The 17,237-nt window shown below is 71.6% G+C and overlaps 1 protein-coding gene and 6 non-coding genes across 7 annotated transcripts in view; all 7 read right to left on the bottom strand.

Moving 5' to 3' along the window:
- LOC125168024 (uncharacterized) overlaps positions 1-17,237 on the bottom strand; it is a 76,560-nt gene that overhangs the window by 46,684 nt on the left and 12,639 nt on the right. The window contains exons 8-19 of the mRNA XM_047863007.1: positions 16,143-16,277; positions 15,773-15,865; positions 13,302-13,436; positions 12,932-13,024; positions 10,461-10,595; positions 10,091-10,183; positions 7,620-7,754; positions 7,250-7,342; positions 4,779-4,913; positions 4,409-4,501; positions 1,938-2,072; positions 1,568-1,660 (exon numbers count right to left, since the gene is read on the bottom strand). Of these exons, the coding sequence (XP_047718963.1) occupies positions 1,568-1,660; positions 1,938-2,072; positions 4,409-4,501; positions 4,779-4,913; positions 7,250-7,342; positions 7,620-7,754; positions 10,091-10,183; positions 10,461-10,595; positions 12,932-13,024; positions 13,302-13,436; positions 15,773-15,865; positions 16,143-16,277 (1,368 nt within the window). The remainder of the gene's footprint in view (positions 1-1,567; positions 1,661-1,937; positions 2,073-4,408; positions 4,502-4,778; positions 4,914-7,249; positions 7,343-7,619; positions 7,755-10,090; positions 10,184-10,460; positions 10,596-12,931; positions 13,025-13,301; positions 13,437-15,772; positions 15,866-16,142; positions 16,278-17,237) is intronic.
- LOC125169252 (small nucleolar RNA SNORD116) lies at positions 1,592-1,685 on the bottom strand. The gene has a single exon (XR_007153569.1). It is a non-coding gene; the product is annotated as a small nucleolar RNA SNORD116 (small nucleolar RNA).
- Positions 4,433-4,526, bottom strand: LOC125169250 (small nucleolar RNA SNORD116). The gene has a single exon (XR_007153567.1). It is a non-coding gene; the product is annotated as a small nucleolar RNA SNORD116 (small nucleolar RNA).
- On the bottom strand, positions 7,274-7,367 carry LOC125169249 (small nucleolar RNA SNORD116). Its single transcript, XR_007153566.1, has one exon. It is a non-coding gene; the product is annotated as a small nucleolar RNA SNORD116 (small nucleolar RNA).
- LOC125169248 (small nucleolar RNA SNORD116) lies at positions 10,115-10,208 on the bottom strand. The gene has a single exon (XR_007153565.1). It is a non-coding gene; the product is annotated as a small nucleolar RNA SNORD116 (small nucleolar RNA).
- Positions 12,956-13,049, bottom strand: LOC125169247 (small nucleolar RNA SNORD116). Its single transcript, XR_007153564.1, has one exon. It is a non-coding gene; the product is annotated as a small nucleolar RNA SNORD116 (small nucleolar RNA).
- On the bottom strand, positions 15,797-15,890 carry LOC125169246 (small nucleolar RNA SNORD116). Its single transcript, XR_007153563.1, has one exon. It is a non-coding gene; the product is annotated as a small nucleolar RNA SNORD116 (small nucleolar RNA).

The following is a 17,237-nucleotide window of genomic DNA, read 5'->3' as shown; positions in this document are numbered from 1 at the left end:
CGGCCACGGCCCCTGGGCGCCAGGGCCCCGGCCCGCGAGGGAACGAGCATTCCCTGGGCGGCCCGCTCCGTGGGAGTGTGTTCCCACCTGCATGGAAATTCCCTCCCGCGAACTCTGCCAAATGGACCCCGCCGCCGACGGCCGGAAGCTGCGGGGAGGGCAGCCGCAGACAGGCTTTGACCTTTGCGAGGTTGCGGCCCGCGGCAGGCGACGCACGTGGCCCCCGCCCACGGCCCAGGAACACCAGCGTGGCCCTCACAGGGGACACAAGGGCTGCAGCCCCGCAGGCCAGGGCCACAGCGAGAGGAGATCACGTCGCCCTCGCAAGGGGGGACGGACCTCTGCCAAGCGGCCCGCGGGGCCGAGGCACCGCGCCTGGCCTCAGGGCCCGCAGACCCGCGCCTGCCTGCCAGGTCACCGCAGAGGAATCTGCGGCCCACCCGAGAGGACGGGAGACACACTGTGCCCGACTCCAAGGGACAGTCCCTCCCGGGGTGTCACTTTCGCCTCACCAGCTCCGTGCCCGAGGGGACGGTGCCTCCGTGGCAGGCCCTGCCCGGGGCGGGGGGTAGCTTCTGTGGCCGGGGCCCTGTGGGAAGCCCCTGTTGAAAGGCCACCACCCCTGGGCACCCTTCCTCCGGAGACCAGAGGCCAGGAGGGCCCTGAGGAGGGGGAGCGCCGTGGCACACCGGTGCACCCTGAAGCCGGCCCTGGGAGCCCCTAGCTTTGCCATCGACGGGAGGAGGCCGCAGGCCTCCGCGTAACCCACGACGGACGTGGGAACGCAACGAGGCACCAGGGCTGAGCAGGCCCGGGCACTCCCCCAGGGCGCGGTCCCCTCCGGACCCCGGACCGTGCCATTACCGTTCTGGCCTTCGGCCGGCACGCCATGCCGACTTCGCCCTGGCCCCGAAGCGCCGGCGCCACTCGCCGCCTTGTGTGGCCGCCGGGCGGGGCCGATGTTTCCAACCTGGCCGGTGCCGCAGCCCGGCCTCTTGCCTTGGCCCAGAAGCCCGAGCCAGGGGCCGCTCCACGTACGTCAGTGAGAGAAAGGGCTCGTCCAGGGATGGCCGCCGCCTCGGGCTGGGGCTCCCGCGCCCCCCACGGCCTGCCAGGCTTGCCACGCTCGGCCCCTCAACACACACCGCCGCGCGCTTAGGCCCGCACAGCCGTCCGGGCCCTCGCAGGCCCCAGCCCTCGACTCCCAAGGGCCGGTGCCACCAGACCCGCCGTTGAAGCCCTAGGCCTTGGGGGACCGGCTGCCCCACTCGACCCCAGTCGCCAGCCACCGCCCGCGGGCCCTGCCAGCCAGGTCCCTGCCCGCGGCTCCCAGGGCCCGTGCCACAGACACGCCTGTGAAGTCCTAGGCCTTGGGCACCAGCTGCCCCACTCGACCTCAGATGCCGCTCATTGCCCCCAGGCCCTGCGAGCCGTGGAAAGCCTGCTAAGGCGGGGAAACGGCTCCCTGACCCGGAGACACCCCGCGAGCCTCTCCCAGGCGCAGGCCGTGGGTGCTGGTGCTTGAAGCAGTGCGGCCAATGGGAAGCCTGCTGTCCCTGACGCTTACCTTCCCTGGGGCGGACAACGTGCTGGACCTCAGTTTCGATGAGAACGACGGGAGGGAGTTCTCACTCATTTTGTTCAGCTTTTCCAAGGAATGCTGTTGAGGGAGTCATCATCGATCCGAGCACATTCAGGGCCGCCTGGCCGGCTGACCCAGGCGGGGGCCGGGTGGCTCAGCGGGGCAAGCCGAGGGACTCAGGGTCCGCCCGGTGCCCGGGCCGTGCAGAGCCGCGCCACTGAGCCAGAGGAACGGACAGGCCCCTCTGGGAGCAAAACCCCACACGCCCAGCGGGCCACCTGCACTGGCGGCCTCTCGGGCAGCCCCGGGAAAGCCTAAAGCCAGGGGCACTAGCTGACACCCAGGGAAGGCTTACCGTCCGGACGCTCCCGTCAGCAAGGTGCCCGTTCCGGGCCACACTTCTTCCGGCCGTACGGCAAACCACAGGCACTCGGGGGCCGGGGAGGCCTTCTTCTCTCGGCCGACCGCGAGCCTGGCGTGGCCACTGCACCTGAGAGAGGGGGAGCAATCGCCCGCGGGCGTGACCAAGCTACCCAGGGGCTCCGCTCGCCACGCCGGGCAGAACGAGTCCGTGACTACGCCTTGCGTCTGTCTGCCTGTCCTGTCCCTCGGCCCCTTGGGGCTGCCTGCGGACGGGCAACAAGCCACGGGCGCAGGGCACTGTGGGAGCAGGCGCGCGTGCCTCTTCGTGCGCACGGAGGGTCGTGTGGGCTGGGAGGCTGGGTGGGCTAGGGGGTGTAGGGGGCTGCTGGGCCGGGCGGCCTGGGTGGTCCCTGCAAGGGCACGCGTGCCTGGTGCGCAGGTCCTGGCCCCGGCGTCGCGCCAAGCGACGGCACAGGCCCGGAGGCCTTGCACCCCAGGGAGCCGCGCTGGACGCCTCTGGGCCACTGACGTTGGCCAGGCTTTCCCCCTCCCAAACACTCTCTGGCCACGCGGTGCCCACCGACCTCCACACGCATCCGTTCCCGCCGCTGCCCACCCATTCCACGTGCACCGTGGAAGCCAGCACTGGATGGAACCTCAGGGGTCCCAGGAAAACCCAAAAACTGCCCACAGGGAGTCTGGCCGCCCTGGCCCGCAGCCTACGGGGCAGAGGACGAGGCAGAGCCCTCCCAGGCGGCCAGGGGACAAACGGTGCCCCCACCTCTCCACTCTGCCAGAAGGGCCGGGGCGGCTAGGCTGCACGGGCCCGGCCCCCAACTAACGCCGGCGCCAAAGCCCACCGAGCCGCGCGCGCGTTCTCTACCAGGGTGGCGGCGCGGCCACGGCCCCTGGGCGCCAGGGCCCCGGCCCGCGAGGGAACGAGCATTCCCTGGGCGGCCCGCTCCGTGGGAGTGTGTTCCCACCTGCATGGAAATTCCCTCCCGCGAACTCTGCCAAATGGACCCCGCCGCCGACGGCCGGAAGCTGCGGGGAGGGCAGCCGCAGACAGGCTTTGACCTTTGCGAGGTTGCGGCCCGCGGCAGGCGACGCACGTGGCCCCCGCCCACGGCCCAGGAACACCAGCGTGGCCCTCACAGGGGACACAAGGGCTGCAGCCCCGCAGGCCAGGGCCACAGCGAGAGGAGATCACGTCGCCCTCGCAAGGGGGGACGGACCTCTGCCAAGCGGCCCGCGGGGCCGAGGCACCGCGCCTGGCCTCAGGGCCCGCAGACCCGCGCCTGCCTGCCAGGTCACCGCAGAGGAATCTGCGGCCCACCCGAGAGGACGGGAGACACACTGTGCCCGACTCCAAGGGACAGTCCCTCCCGGGGTGTCACTTTCGCCTCACCAGCTCCGTGCCCGAGGGGACGGTGCCTCCGTGGCAGGCCCTGCCCGGGGCGGGGGGTAGCTTCTGTGGCCGGGGCCCTGTGGGAAGCCCCTGTTGAAAGGCCACCACCCCTGGGCACCCTTCCTCCGGAGACCAGAGGCCAGGAGGGCCCTGAGGAGGGGGAGCGCCGTGGCACACCGGTGCACCCTGAAGCCGGCCCTGGGAGCCCCTAGCTTTGCCATCGACGGGAGGAGGCCGCAGGCCTCCGCGTAACCCACGACGGACGTGGGAACGCAACGAGGCACCAGGGCTGAGCAGGCCCGGGCACTCCCCCAGGGCGCGGTCCCCTCCGGACCCCGGACCGTGCCATTACCGTTCTGGCCTTCGGCCGGCACGCCATGCCGACTTCGCCCTGGCCCCGAAGCGCCGGCGCCACTCGCCGCCTTGTGTGGCCGCCGGGCGGGGCCGATGTTTCCAACCTGGCCGGTGCCGCAGCCCGGCCTCTTGCCTTGGCCCAGAAGCCCGAGCCAGGGGCCGCTCCACGTACGTCAGTGAGAGAAAGGGCTCGTCCAGGGATGGCCGCCGCCTCGGGCTGGGGCTCCCGCGCCCCCCACGGCCTGCCAGGCTTGCCACGCTCGGCCCCTCAACACACACCGCCGCGCGCTTAGGCCCGCACAGCCGTCCGGGCCCTCGCAGGCCCCAGCCCTCGACTCCCAAGGGCCGGTGCCACCAGACCCGCCGTTGAAGCCCTAGGCCTTGGGGGACCGGCTGCCCCACTCGACCCCAGTCGCCAGCCACCGCCCGCGGGCCCTGCCAGCCAGGTCCCTGCCCGCGGCTCCCAGGGCCCGTGCCACAGACACGCCTGTGAAGTCCTAGGCCTTGGGCACCAGCTGCCCCACTCGACCTCAGATGCCGCTCATTGCCCCCAGGCCCTGCGAGCCGTGGAAAGCCTGCTAAGGCGGGGAAACGGCTCCCTGACCCGGAGACACCCCGCGAGCCTCTCCCAGGCGCAGGCCGTGGGTGCTGGTGCTTGAAGCAGTGCGGCCAATGGGAAGCCTGCTGTCCCTGACGCTTACCTTCCCTGGGGCGGACAACGTGCTGGACCTCAGTTTCGATGAGAACGACGGGAGGGAGTTCTCACTCATTTTGTTCAGCTTTTCCAAGGAATGCTGTTGAGGGAGTCATCATCGATCCGAGCACATTCAGGGCCGCCTGGCCGGCTGACCCAGGCGGGGGCCGGGTGGCTCAGCGGGGCAAGCCGAGGGACTCAGGGTCCGCCCGGTGCCCGGGCCGTGCAGAGCCGCGCCACTGAGCCAGAGGAACGGACAGGCCCCTCTGGGAGCAAAACCCCACACGCCCAGCGGGCCACCTGCACTGGCGGCCTCTCGGGCAGCCCCGGGAAAGCCTAAAGCCAGGGGCACTAGCTGACACCCAGGGAAGGCTTACCGTCCGGACGCTCCCGTCAGCAAGGTGCCCGTTCCGGGCCACACTTCTTCCGGCCGTACGGCAAACCACAGGCACTCGGGGGCCGGGGAGGCCTTCTTCTCTCGGCCGACCGCGAGCCTGGCGTGGCCACTGCACCTGAGAGAGGGGGAGCAATCGCCCGCGGGCGTGACCAAGCTACCCAGGGGCTCCGCTCGCCACGCCGGGCAGAACGAGTCCGTGACTACGCCTTGCGTCTGTCTGCCTGTCCTGTCCCTCGGCCCCTTGGGGCTGCCTGCGGACGGGCAACAAGCCACGGGCGCAGGGCACTGTGGGAGCAGGCGCGCGTGCCTCTTCGTGCGCACGGAGGGTCGTGTGGGCTGGGAGGCTGGGTGGGCTAGGGGGTGTAGGGGGCTGCTGGGCCGGGCGGCCTGGGTGGTCCCTGCAAGGGCACGCGTGCCTGGTGCGCAGGTCCTGGCCCCGGCGTCGCGCCAAGCGACGGCACAGGCCCGGAGGCCTTGCACCCCAGGGAGCCGCGCTGGACGCCTCTGGGCCACTGACGTTGGCCAGGCTTTCCCCCTCCCAAACACTCTCTGGCCACGCGGTGCCCACCGACCTCCACACGCATCCGTTCCCGCCGCTGCCCACCCATTCCACGTGCACCGTGGAAGCCAGCACTGGATGGAACCTCAGGGGTCCCAGGAAAACCCAAAAACTGCCCACAGGGAGTCTGGCCGCCCTGGCCCGCAGCCTACGGGGCAGAGGACGAGGCAGAGCCCTCCCAGGCGGCCAGGGGACAAACGGTGCCCCCACCTCTCCACTCTGCCAGAAGGGCCGGGGCGGCTAGGCTGCACGGGCCCGGCCCCCAACTAACGCCGGCGCCAAAGCCCACCGAGCCGCGCGCGCGTTCTCTACCAGGGTGGCGGCGCGGCCACGGCCCCTGGGCGCCAGGGCCCCGGCCCGCGAGGGAACGAGCATTCCCTGGGCGGCCCGCTCCGTGGGAGTGTGTTCCCACCTGCATGGAAATTCCCTCCCGCGAACTCTGCCAAATGGACCCCGCCGCCGACGGCCGGAAGCTGCGGGGAGGGCAGCCGCAGACAGGCTTTGACCTTTGCGAGGTTGCGGCCCGCGGCAGGCGACGCACGTGGCCCCCGCCCACGGCCCAGGAACACCAGCGTGGCCCTCACAGGGGACACAAGGGCTGCAGCCCCGCAGGCCAGGGCCACAGCGAGAGGAGATCACGTCGCCCTCGCAAGGGGGGACGGACCTCTGCCAAGCGGCCCGCGGGGCCGAGGCACCGCGCCTGGCCTCAGGGCCCGCAGACCCGCGCCTGCCTGCCAGGTCACCGCAGAGGAATCTGCGGCCCACCCGAGAGGACGGGAGACACACTGTGCCCGACTCCAAGGGACAGTCCCTCCCGGGGTGTCACTTTCGCCTCACCAGCTCCGTGCCCGAGGGGACGGTGCCTCCGTGGCAGGCCCTGCCCGGGGCGGGGGGTAGCTTCTGTGGCCGGGGCCCTGTGGGAAGCCCCTGTTGAAAGGCCACCACCCCTGGGCACCCTTCCTCCGGAGACCAGAGGCCAGGAGGGCCCTGAGGAGGGGGAGCGCCGTGCCACACCGGTGCACCCTGAAGCCGGCCCTGGGAGCCCCTAGCTTTGCCATCGACGGGAGGAGGCCGCAGGCCTCCGCGTAACCCACGACGGACGTGGGAACGCAACGAGGCACCAGGGCTGAGCAGGCCCGGGCACTCCCCCAGGGCGCGGTCCCCTCCGGACCCCGGACCGTGCCATTACCGTTCTGGCCTTCGGCCGGCACGCCATGCCGACTTCGCCCTGGCCCCGAAGCGCCGGCGCCACTCGCCGCCTTGTGTGGCCGCCGGGCGGGGCCGATGTTTCCAACCTGGCCGGTGCCGCAGCCCGGCCTCTTGCCTTGGCCCAGAAGCCCGAGCCAGGGGCCGCTCCACGTACGTCAGTGAGAGAAAGGGCTCGTCCAGGGATGGCCGCCGCCTCGGGCTGGGGCTCCCGCGCCCCCCACGGCCTGCCAGGCTTGCCACGCTCGGCCCCTCAACACACACCGCCGCGCGCTTAGGCCCGCACAGCCGTCCGGGCCCTCGCAGGCCCCAGCCCTCGACTCCCAAGGGCCGGTGCCACCAGACCCGCCGTTGAAGCCCTAGGCCTTGGGGGACCGGCTGCCCCACTCGACCCCAGTCGCCAGCCACCGCCCGCGGGCCCTGCCAGCCAGGTCCCTGCCCGCGGCTCCCAGGGCCCGTGCCACAGACACGCCTGTGAAGTCCTAGGCCTTGGGCACCAGCTGCCCCACTCGACCTCAGATGCCGCTCATTGCCCCCAGGCCCTGCGAGCCGTGGAAAGCCTGCTAAGGCGGGGAAACGGCTCCCTGACCCGGAGACACCCCGCGAGCCTCTCCCAGGCGCAGGCCGTGGGTGCTGGTGCTTGAAGCAGTGCGGCCAATGGGAAGCCTGCTGTCCCTGACGCTTACCTTCCCTGGGGCGGACAACGTGCTGGACCTCAGTTTCGATGAGAACGACGGGAGGGAGTTCTCACTCATTTTGTTCAGCTTTTCCAAGGAATGCTGTTGAGGGAGTCATCATCGATCCGAGCACATTCAGGGCCGCCTGGCCGGCTGACCCAGGCGGGGGCCGGGTGGCTCAGCGGGGCAAGCCGAGGGACTCAGGGTCCGCCCGGTGCCCGGGCCGTGCAGAGCCGCGCCACTGAGCCAGAGGAACGGACAGGCCCCTCTGGGAGCAAAACCCCACACGCCCAGCGGGCCACCTGCACTGGCGGCCTCTCGGGCAGCCCCGGGAAAGCCTAAAGCCAGGGGCACTAGCTGACACCCAGGGAAGGCTTACCGTCCGGACGCTCCCGTCAGCAAGGTGCCCGTTCCGGGCCACACTTCTTCCGGCCGTACGGCAAACCACAGGCACTCGGGGGCCGGGGAGGCCTTCTTCTCTCGGCCGACCGCGAGCCTGGCGTGGCCACTGCACCTGAGAGAGGGGGAGCAATCGCCCGCGGGCGTGACCAAGCTACCCAGGGGCTCCGCTCGCCACGCCGGGCAGAACGAGTCCGTGACTACGCCTTGCGTCTGTCTGCCTGTCCTGTCCCTCGGCCCCTTGGGGCTGCCTGCGGACGGGCAACAAGCCACGGGCGCAGGGCACTGTGGGAGCAGGCGCGCGTGCCTCTTCGTGCGCACGGAGGGTCGTGTGGGCTGGGAGGCTGGGTGGGCTAGGGGGTGTAGGGGGCTGCTGGGCCGGGCGGCCTGGGTGGTCCCTGCAAGGGCACGCGTGCCTGGTGCGCAGGTCCTGGCCCCGGCGTCGCGCCAAGCGACGGCACAGGCCCGGAGGCCTTGCACCCCAGGGAGCCGCGCTGGACGCCTCTGGGCCACTGACGTTGGCCAGGCTTTCCCCCTCCCAAACACTCTCTGGCCACGCGGTGCCCACCGACCTCCACACGCATCCGTTCCCGCCGCTGCCCACCCATTCCACGTGCACCGTGGAAGCCAGCACTGGATGGAACCTCAGGGGTCCCAGGAAAACCCAAAAACTGCCCACAGGGAGTCTGGCCGCCCTGGCCCGCAGCCTACGGGGCAGAGGACGAGGCAGAGCCCTCCCAGGCGGCCAGGGGACAAACGGTGCCCCCACCTCTCCACTCTGCCAGAAGGGCCGGGGCGGCTAGGCTGCACGGGCCCGGCCCCCAACTAACGCCGGCGCCAAAGCCCACCGAGCCGCGCGCGCGTTCTCTACCAGGGTGGCGGCGCGGCCACGGCCCCTGGGCGCCAGGGCCCCGGCCCGCGAGGGAACGAGCATTCCCTGGGCGGCCCGCTCCGTGGGAGTGTGTTCCCACCTGCATGGAAATTCCCTCCCGCGAACTCTGCCAAATGGACCCCGCCGCCGACGGCCGGAAGCTGCGGGGAGGGCAGCCGCAGACAGGCTTTGACCTTTGCGAGGTTGCGGCCCGCGGCAGGCGACGCACGTGGCCCCCGCCCACGGCCCAGGAACACCAGCGTGGCCCTCACAGGGGACACAAGGGCTGCAGCCCCGCAGGCCAGGGCCACAGCGAGAGGAGATCACGTCGCCCTCGCAAGGGGGGACGGACCTCTGCCAAGCGGCCCGCGGGGCCGAGGCACCGCGCCTGGCCTCAGGGCCCGCAGACCCGCGCCTGCCTGCCAGGTCACCGCAGAGGAATCTGCGGCCCACCCGAGAGGACGGGAGACACACTGTGCCCGACTCCAAGGGACAGTCCCTCCCGGGGTGTCACTTTCGCCTCACCAGCTCCGTGCCCGAGGGGACGGTGCCTCCGTGGCAGGCCCTGCCCGGGGCGGGGGGTAGCTTCTGTGGCCGGGGCCCTGTGGGAAGCCCCTGTTGAAAGGCCACCACCCCTGGGCACCCTTCCTCCGGAGACCAGAGGCCAGGAGGGCCCTGAGGAGGGGGAGCGCCGTGGCACACCGGTGCACCCTGAAGCCGGCCCTGGGAGCCCCTAGCTTTGCCATCGACGGGAGGAGGCCGCAGGCCTCCGCGTAACCCACGACGGACGTGGGAACGCAACGAGGCACCAGGGCTGAGCAGGCCCGGGCACTCCCCCAGGGCGCGGTCCCCTCCGGACCCCGGACCATGCCATTACCGTTCTGGCCTTCGGCCGGCACGCCATGCCGACTTCGCCCTGGCCCCGAAGCGCCGGCGCCACTCGCCGCCTTGTGTGGCCGCCGGGCGGGGCCGATGTTTCCAACCTGGCCGGTGCCGCAGCCCGGCCTCTTGCCTTGGCCCAGAAGCCCGAGCCAGGGGCCGCTCCACGTACGTCAGTGAGAGAAAGGGCTCGTCCAGGGATGGCCGCCGCCTCGGGCTGGGGCTCCCGCGCCCCCCACGGCCTGCCAGGCTTGCCACGCTCGGCCCCTCAACACACACCGCCGCGCGCTTAGGCCCGCACAGCCGTCCGGGCCCTCGCAGGCCCCAGCCCTCGACTCCCAAGGGCCGGTGCCACCAGACCCGCCGTTGAAGCCCTAGGCCTTGGGGGACCGGCTGCCCCACTCGACCCCAGTCGCCAGCCACCGCCCGCGGGCCCTGCCAGCCAGGTCCCTGCCCGCGGCTCCCAGGGCCCGTGCCACAGACACGCCTGTGAAGTCCTAGGCCTTGGGCACCAGCTGCCCCACTCGACCTCAGATGCCGCTCATTGCCCCCAGGCCCTGCGAGCCGTGGAAAGCCTGCTAAGGCGGGGAAACGGCTCCCTGACCCGGAGACACCCCGCGAGCCTCTCCCAGGCGCAGGCCGTGGGTGCTGGTGCTTGAAGCAGTGCGGCCAATGGGAAGCCTGCTGTCCCTGACGCTTACCTTCCCTGGGGCGGACAACGTGCTGGACCTCAGTTTCGATGAGAACGACGGGAGGGAGTTCTCACTCATTTTGTTCAGCTTTTCCAAGGAATGCTGTTGAGGGAGTCATCATCGATCCGAGCACATTCAGGGCCGCCTGGCCGGCTGACCCAGGCGGGGGCCGGGTGGCTCAGCGGGGCAAGCCGAGGGACTCAGGGTCCGCCCGGTGCCCGGGCCGTGCAGAGCCGCGCCACTGAGCCAGAGGAACGGACAGGCCCCTCTGGGAGCAAAACCCCACACGCCCAGCGGGCCACCTGCACTGGCGGCCTCTCGGGCAGCCCCGGGAAAGCCTAAAGCCAGGGGCACTAGCTGACACCCAGGGAAGGCTTACCGTCCGGACGCTCCCGTCAGCAAGGTGCCCGTTCCGGGCCACACTTCTTCCGGCCGTACGGCAAACCACAGGCACTCGGGGGCCGGGGAGGCCTTCTTCTCTCGGCCGACCGCGAGCCTGGCGTGGCCACTGCACCTGAGAGAGGGGGAGCAATCGCCCGCGGGCGTGACCAAGCTACCCAGGGGCTCCGCTCGCCACGCCGGGCAGAACGAGTCCGTGACTACGCCTTGCGTCTGTCTGCCTGTCCTGTCCCTCGGCCCCTTGGGGCTGCCTGCGGACGGGCAACAAGCCACGGGCGCAGGGCACTGTGGGAGCAGGCGCGCGTGCCTCTTCGTGCGCACGGAGGGTCGTGTGGGCTGGGAGGCTGGGTGGGCTAGGGGGTGTAGGGGGCTGCTGGGCCGGGCGGCCTGGGTGGTCCCTGCAAGGGCACGCGTGCCTGGTGCGCAGGTCCTGGCCCCGGCGTCGCGCCAAGCGACGGCACAGGCCCGGAGGCCTTGCACCCCAGGGAGCCGCGCTGGACGCCTCTGGGCCACTGACGTTGGCCAGGCTTTCCCCCTCCCAAACACTCTCTGGCCACGCGGTGCCCACCGACCTCCACACGCATCCGTTCCCGCCGCTGCCCACCCATTCCACGTGCACCGTGGAAGCCAGCACTGGATGGAACCTCAGGGGTCCCAGGAAAACCCAAAAACTGCCCACAGGGAGTCTGGCCGCCCTGGCCCGCAGCCTACGGGGCAGAGGACGAGGCAGAGCCCTCCCAGGCGGCCAGGGGACAAACGGTGCCCCCACCTCTCCACTCTGCCAGAAGGGCCGGGGCGGCTAGGCTGCACGGGCCCGGCCCCCAACTAACGCCGGCGCCAAAGCCCACCGAGCCGCGCGCGCGTTCTCTACCAGGGTGGCGGCGCGGCCACGGCCCCTGGGCGCCAGGGCCCCGGCCCGCGAGGGAACGAGCATTCCCTGGGCGGCCCGCTCCGTGGGAGTGTGTTCCCACCTGCATGGAAATTCCCTCCCGCGAACTCTGCCAAATGGACCCCGCCGCCGACGGCCGGAAGCTGCGGGGAGGGCAGCCGCAGACAGGCTTTGACCTTTGCGAGGTTGCGGCCCGCGGCAGGCGACGCACGTGGCCCCCGCCCACGGCCCAGGAACACCAGCGTGGCCCTCACAGGGGACACAAGGGCTGCAGCCCCGCAGGCCAGGGCCACAGCGAGAGGAGATCACGTCGCCCTCGCAAGGGGGGACGGACCTCTGCCAAGCGGCCCGCGGGGCCGAGGCACCGCGCCTGGCCTCAGGGCCCGCAGACCCGCGCCTGCCTGCCAGGTCACCGCAGAGGAATCTGCGGCCCACCCGAGAGGACGGGAGACACACTGTGCCCGACTCCAAGGGACAGTCCCTCCCGGGGTGTCACTTTCGCCTCACCAGCTCCGTGCCCGAGGGGACGGTGCCTCCGTGGCAGGCCCTGCCCGGGGCGGGGGGTAGCTTCTGTGGCCGGGGCCCTGTGGGAAGCCCCTGTTGAAAGGCCACCACCCCTGGGCACCCTTCCTCCGGAGACCAGAGGCCAGGAGGGCCCTGAGGAGGGGGAGCGCCGTGCCACACCGGTGCACCCTGAAGCCGGCCCTGGGAGCCCCTAGCTTTGCCATCGACGGGAGGAGGCCGCAGGCCTCCGCGTAACCCACGACGGACGTGGGAACGCAACGAGGCACCAGGGCTGAGCAGGCCCGGGCACTCCCCCAGGGCGCGGTCCCCTCCGGACCCCGGACCGTGCCATTACCGTTCTGGCCTTCGGCCGGCACGCCATGCCGACTTCGCCCTGGCCCCGAAGCGCCGGCGCCACTCGCCGCCTTGTGTGGCCGCCGGGCGGGGCCGATGTTTCCAACCTGGCCGGTGCCGCAGCCCGGCCTCTTGCCTTGGCCCAGAAGCCCGAGCCAGGGGCCGCTCCACGTACGTCAGTGAGAGAAAGGGCTCGTCCAGGGATGGCCGCCGCCTCGGGCTGGGGCTCCCGCGCCCCCCACGGCCTGCCAGGCTTGCCACGCTCGGCCCCTCAACACACACCGCCGCGCGCTTAGGCCCGCACAGCCGTCCGGGCCCTCGCAGGCCCCAGCCCTCGACTCCCAAGGGCCGGTGCCACCAGACCCGCCGTTGAAGCCCTAGGCCTTGGGGGACCGGCTGCCCCACTCGACCCCAGTCGCCAGCCACCGCCCGCGGGCCCTGCCAGCCAGGTCCCTGCCCGCGGCTCCCAGGGCCCGTGCCACAGACACGCCTGTGAAGTCCTAGGCCTTGGGCACCAGCTGCCCCACTCGACCTCAGATGCCGCTCATTGCCCCCAGGCCCTGCGAGCCGTGGAAAGCCTGCTAAGGCGGGGAAACGGCTCCCTGACCCGGAGACACCCCGCGAGCCTCTCCCAGGCGCAGGCCGTGGGTGCTGGTGCTTGAAGCAGTGCGGCCAATGGGAAGCCTGCTGTCCCTGACGCTTACCTTCCCTGGGGCGGACAACGTGCTGGACCTCAGTTTCGATGAGAACGACGGGAGGGAGTTCTCACTCATTTTGTTCAGCTTTTCCAAGGAATGCTGTTGAGGGAGTCATCATCGATCCGAGCACATTCAGGGCCGCCTGGCCGGCTGACCCAGGCGGGGGCCGGGTGGCTCAGCGGGGCAAGCCGAGGGACTCAGGGTCCGCCCGGTGCCCGGGCCGTGCAGAGCCGCGCCACTGAGCCAGAGGAACGGACAGGCCCCTCTGGGAGCAAAACCCCACACGCCCAGCGGGCCACCTGCACTGGCGGCCTCTCGGGCAGCCCCGGGAAAGCCTAAAGCCAGGGGCACTAGCTGACACCCAGGGAAGGCTTACCGTCCGGACGCTCCCGTCAGCAAGGTGCCCGTTCCGGGCCACACTTCTTCCGGCCGTACGGCAAACCACAGGCACTCGGGGGCCGGGGAGGCCTTCTTCTCTCGGCCGACCGCGAGCCTGGCGTGGCCACTGCACCTGAGAGAGGGGGAGCAATCGCCCGCGGGCGTGACCAAGCTACCCAGGGGCTCCGCTCGCCACGCCGGGCAGAACGAGTCCGTGACTACGCCTTGCGTCTGTCTGCCTGTCCTGTCCCTCGGCCCCTTGGGGCTGCCTGCGGACGGGCAACAAGCCACGGGCGCAGGGCACTGTGGGAGCAGGCGCGCGTGCCTCTTCGTGCGCACGGAGGGTCGTGTGGGCTGGGAGGCTGGGTGGGCTAGGGGGTGTAGGGGGCTGCTGGGCCGGGCGGCCTGGGTGGTCCCTGCAAGGGCACGCGTGCCTGGTGCGCAGGTCCTGGCCCCGGCGTCGCGCCAAGCGACGGCACAGGCCCGGAGGCCTTGCACCCCAGGGAGCCGCGCTGGACGCCTCTGGGCCACTGACGTTGGCCAGGCTTTCCCCCTCCCAAACACTCTCTGGCCACGCGGTGCCCACCGACCTCCACACGCATCCGTTCCCGCCGCTGCCCACCCATTCCACGTGCACCGTGGAAGCCAGCACTGGATGGAACCTCAGGGGTCCCAGGAAAACCCAAAAACTGCCCACAGGGAGTCTGGCCGCCCTGGCCCGCAGCCTACGGGGCAGAGGACGAGGCAGAGCCCTCCCAGGCGGCCAGGGGACAAACGGTGCCCCCACCTCTCCACTCTGCCAGAAGGGCCGGGGCGGCTAGGCTGCACGGGCCCGGCCCCCAACTAACGCCGGCGCCAAAGCCCACCGAGCCGCGCGCGCGTTCTCTACCAGGGTGGCGGCGCGGCCACGGCCCCTGGGCGCCAGGGCCCCGGCCCGCGAGGGAACGAGCATTCCCTGGGCGGCCCGCTCCGTGGGAGTGTGTTCCCACCTGCATGGAAATTCCCTCCCGCGAACTCTGCCAAATGGACCCCGCCGCCGACGGCCGGAAGCTGCGGGGAGGGCAGCCGCAGACAGGCTTTGACCTTTGCGAGGTTGCGGCCCGCGGCAGGCGACGCACGTGGCCCCCGCCCACGGCCCAGGAACACCAGCGTGGCCCTCACAGGGGACACAAGGGCTGCAGCCCCGCAGGCCAGGGCCACAGCGAGAGGAGATCACGTCGCCCTCGCAAGGGGGGACGGACCTCTGCCAAGCGGCCCGCGGGGCCGAGGCACCGCGCCTGGCCTCAGGGCCCGCAGACCCGCGCCTGCCTGCCAGGTCACCGCAGAGGAATCTGCGGCCCACCCGAGAGGACGGGAGACACACTGTGCCCGACTCCAAGGGACAGTCCCTCCCGGGGTGTCACTTTCGCCTCACCAGCTCCGTGCCCGAGGGGACGGTGCCTCCGTGGCAGGCCCTGCCCGGGGCGGGGGGTAGCTTCTGTGGCCGGGGCCCTGTGGGAAGCCCCTGTTGAAAGGCCACCACCCCTGGGCACCCTTCCTCCGGAGACCAGAGGCCAGGAGGGCCCTGAGGAGGGGGAGCGCCGTGCCACACCGGTGCACCCTGAAGCCGGCCCTGGGAGCCCCTAGCTTTGCCATCGACGGGAGGAGGCCGCAGGCCTCCGCGTAACCCACGACGGACGTGGGAACGCAACGAGGCACCAGGGCTGAGCAGGCCCGGGCACTCCCCCAGGGCGCGGTCCCCTCCGGACCCCGGACCGTGCCATTACCGTTCTGGCCTTCGGCCGGCACGCCATGCCGACTTCGCCCTGGCCCCGAAGCGCCGGCGCCACTCGCCGCCTTGTGTGGCCGCCGGGCGGGGCCGATGTTTCCAACCTGGCCGGTGCCGCAGCCCGGCCTCTTGCCTTGGCCCAGAAGCCCGAGCCAGGGGCCGCTCCACGTACGTCAGTGAGAGAAAGGGCTCGTCCAGGGATGGCCGCCGCCTCGGGCTGGGGCTCCCGCGCCCCCCACGGCCTGCCAGGCTTGCCACGCTCGGCCCCTCAACACACACCGCCGCGCGCTTAGGCCCGCACAGCCGTCCGGGCCCTCGCAGGCCCCAGCCCTCGACTCCCAAGGGCCGGTGCCACCAGACCCGCCGTTGAAGCCCTAGGCCTTGGGGGACCGGCTGCCCCACTCGACCCCAGTCGCCAGCCACCGCCCGCGGGCCCTGCCAGCCAGGTCCCTGCCCGCGGCTCCCAGGGCCCGTGCCACAGACACGCCTGTGAAGTCCTAGGCCTTGGGCACCAGCTGCCCCACTCGACCTCAGATGCCGCTCATTGCCCCCAGGCCCTGCGAGCCGTGGAAAGCCTGCTAAGGCGGGGAAACGGCTCCCTGACCCGGAGACACCCCGCGAGCCTCTCCCAGGCGCAGGCCGTGGGTGCTGGTGCTTGAAGCAGTGCGGCCAATGGGAAGCCTGCTGTCCCTGACGCTTACCTTCCCTGGGGCGGACAACGTGCTGGACCTCAGTTTCGATGAGAACGACGGGAGGGAGTTCTCACTCATTTTGTTCAGCTTTTCCAAGGAATGCTGTTGAGGGAGTCATCATCGATCCGAGCACATTCAGGGCCGCCTGGCCGGCTGACCCAGGCGGGGGCCGGGTGGCTCAGCGGGGCAAGCCGAGGGACTCAGGGTCCGCCCGGTGCCCGGGCCGTGCAGAGCCGCGCCACTGAGCCAGAGGAACGGACAGGCCCCTCTGGGAGCAAAACCCCACACGCCCAGCGGGCCACCTGCACTGGCGGCCTCTCGGGCAGCCCCGGGAAAGCCTAAAGCCAGGGGCACTAGCTGACACCCAGGGAAGGCTTACCGTCCGGACGCTCCCGTCAGCAAGGTGCCCGTTCCGGGCCACACTTCTTCCGGCCGTACGGCAAACCACAGGCACTCGGGGGCCGGGGAGGCCTTCTTCTCTCGGCCGACCGCGAGCCTGGCGTGGCCACTGCACCTGAGAGAGGGGGAGCAATCGCCCGCGGGCGTGACCAAGCTACCCAGGGGCTCCGCTCGCCACGCCGGGCAGAACGAGTCCGTGACTACGCCTTGCGTCTGTCTGCCTGTCCTGTCCCTCGGCCCCTTGGGGCTGCCTGCGGACGGGCAACAAGCCACGGGCGCAGGGCACTGTGGGAGCAGGCGCGCGTGCCTCTTCGTGCGCACGGAGGGTCGTGTGGGCTGGGAGGCTGGGTGGGCTAGGGGGTGTAGGGGGCTGCTGGGCCGGGCGGCCTGGGTGGTCCCTGCAAGGGCACGCGTGCCTGGTGCGCAGGTCCTGGCCCCGGCGTCGCGCCAAGCGACGGCACAGGCCCGGAGGCCTTGCACCCCAGGGAGCCGCGCTGGACGCCTCTGGGCCACTGACGTTGGCCAGGCTTTCCCCCTCCCAAACACTCTCTGGCCACGCGGTGCCCACCGACCTCCACACGCATCCGTTCCCGCCGCTGCCCACCCATTCCACGTGCACCGTGGAAGCCAGCACTGGATGGAACCTCAGGGGTCCCAGGAAAACCCAAAAACTGCCCACAGGGAGTCTGGCCGCCCTGGCCCGCAGCCTACGGGGCAGAGGACGAGGCAGAGCCCTCCCAGGCGGCCAGGGGACAAACGGTGCCCCCACCTCTCCACTCTGCCAGAAGGGCCGGGGCGGCTAGGCTGCACGGGCCCGGCCCCCAACTAACGCCGGCGCCAAAGCCCACCGAGCCGCGCGCGCGTTCTCTACCAGGGTGGCGGCGCGGCCACGGCCCCTGGGCGCCAGGGCCCCGGCCCGCGAGGGAACGAGCATTCCCTGGGCGGCCCGCTCCGTGGGAGTGTGTTCCCACCTGCATGGAAATTCCCTCCCGCGAACTCTGCCAAATGGACCCCGCCGCCGACGGCCGGAAGCTGCGGGGAGGGCAGCCGCAGACAGGCTTTGACCTTTGCGAGG

This window comes from Prionailurus viverrinus, chromosome B3 (assembly GCF_022837055.1).
Source record: "Prionailurus viverrinus isolate Anna chromosome B3, UM_Priviv_1.0, whole genome shotgun sequence".
NCBI classification, from domain to species: domain Eukaryota; kingdom Metazoa; phylum Chordata; class Mammalia; order Carnivora; family Felidae; genus Prionailurus; species Prionailurus viverrinus.
Note: the sequence above shows the minus strand (reverse complement) of the source record. Positions and strands in the feature narration are given on the sequence as shown.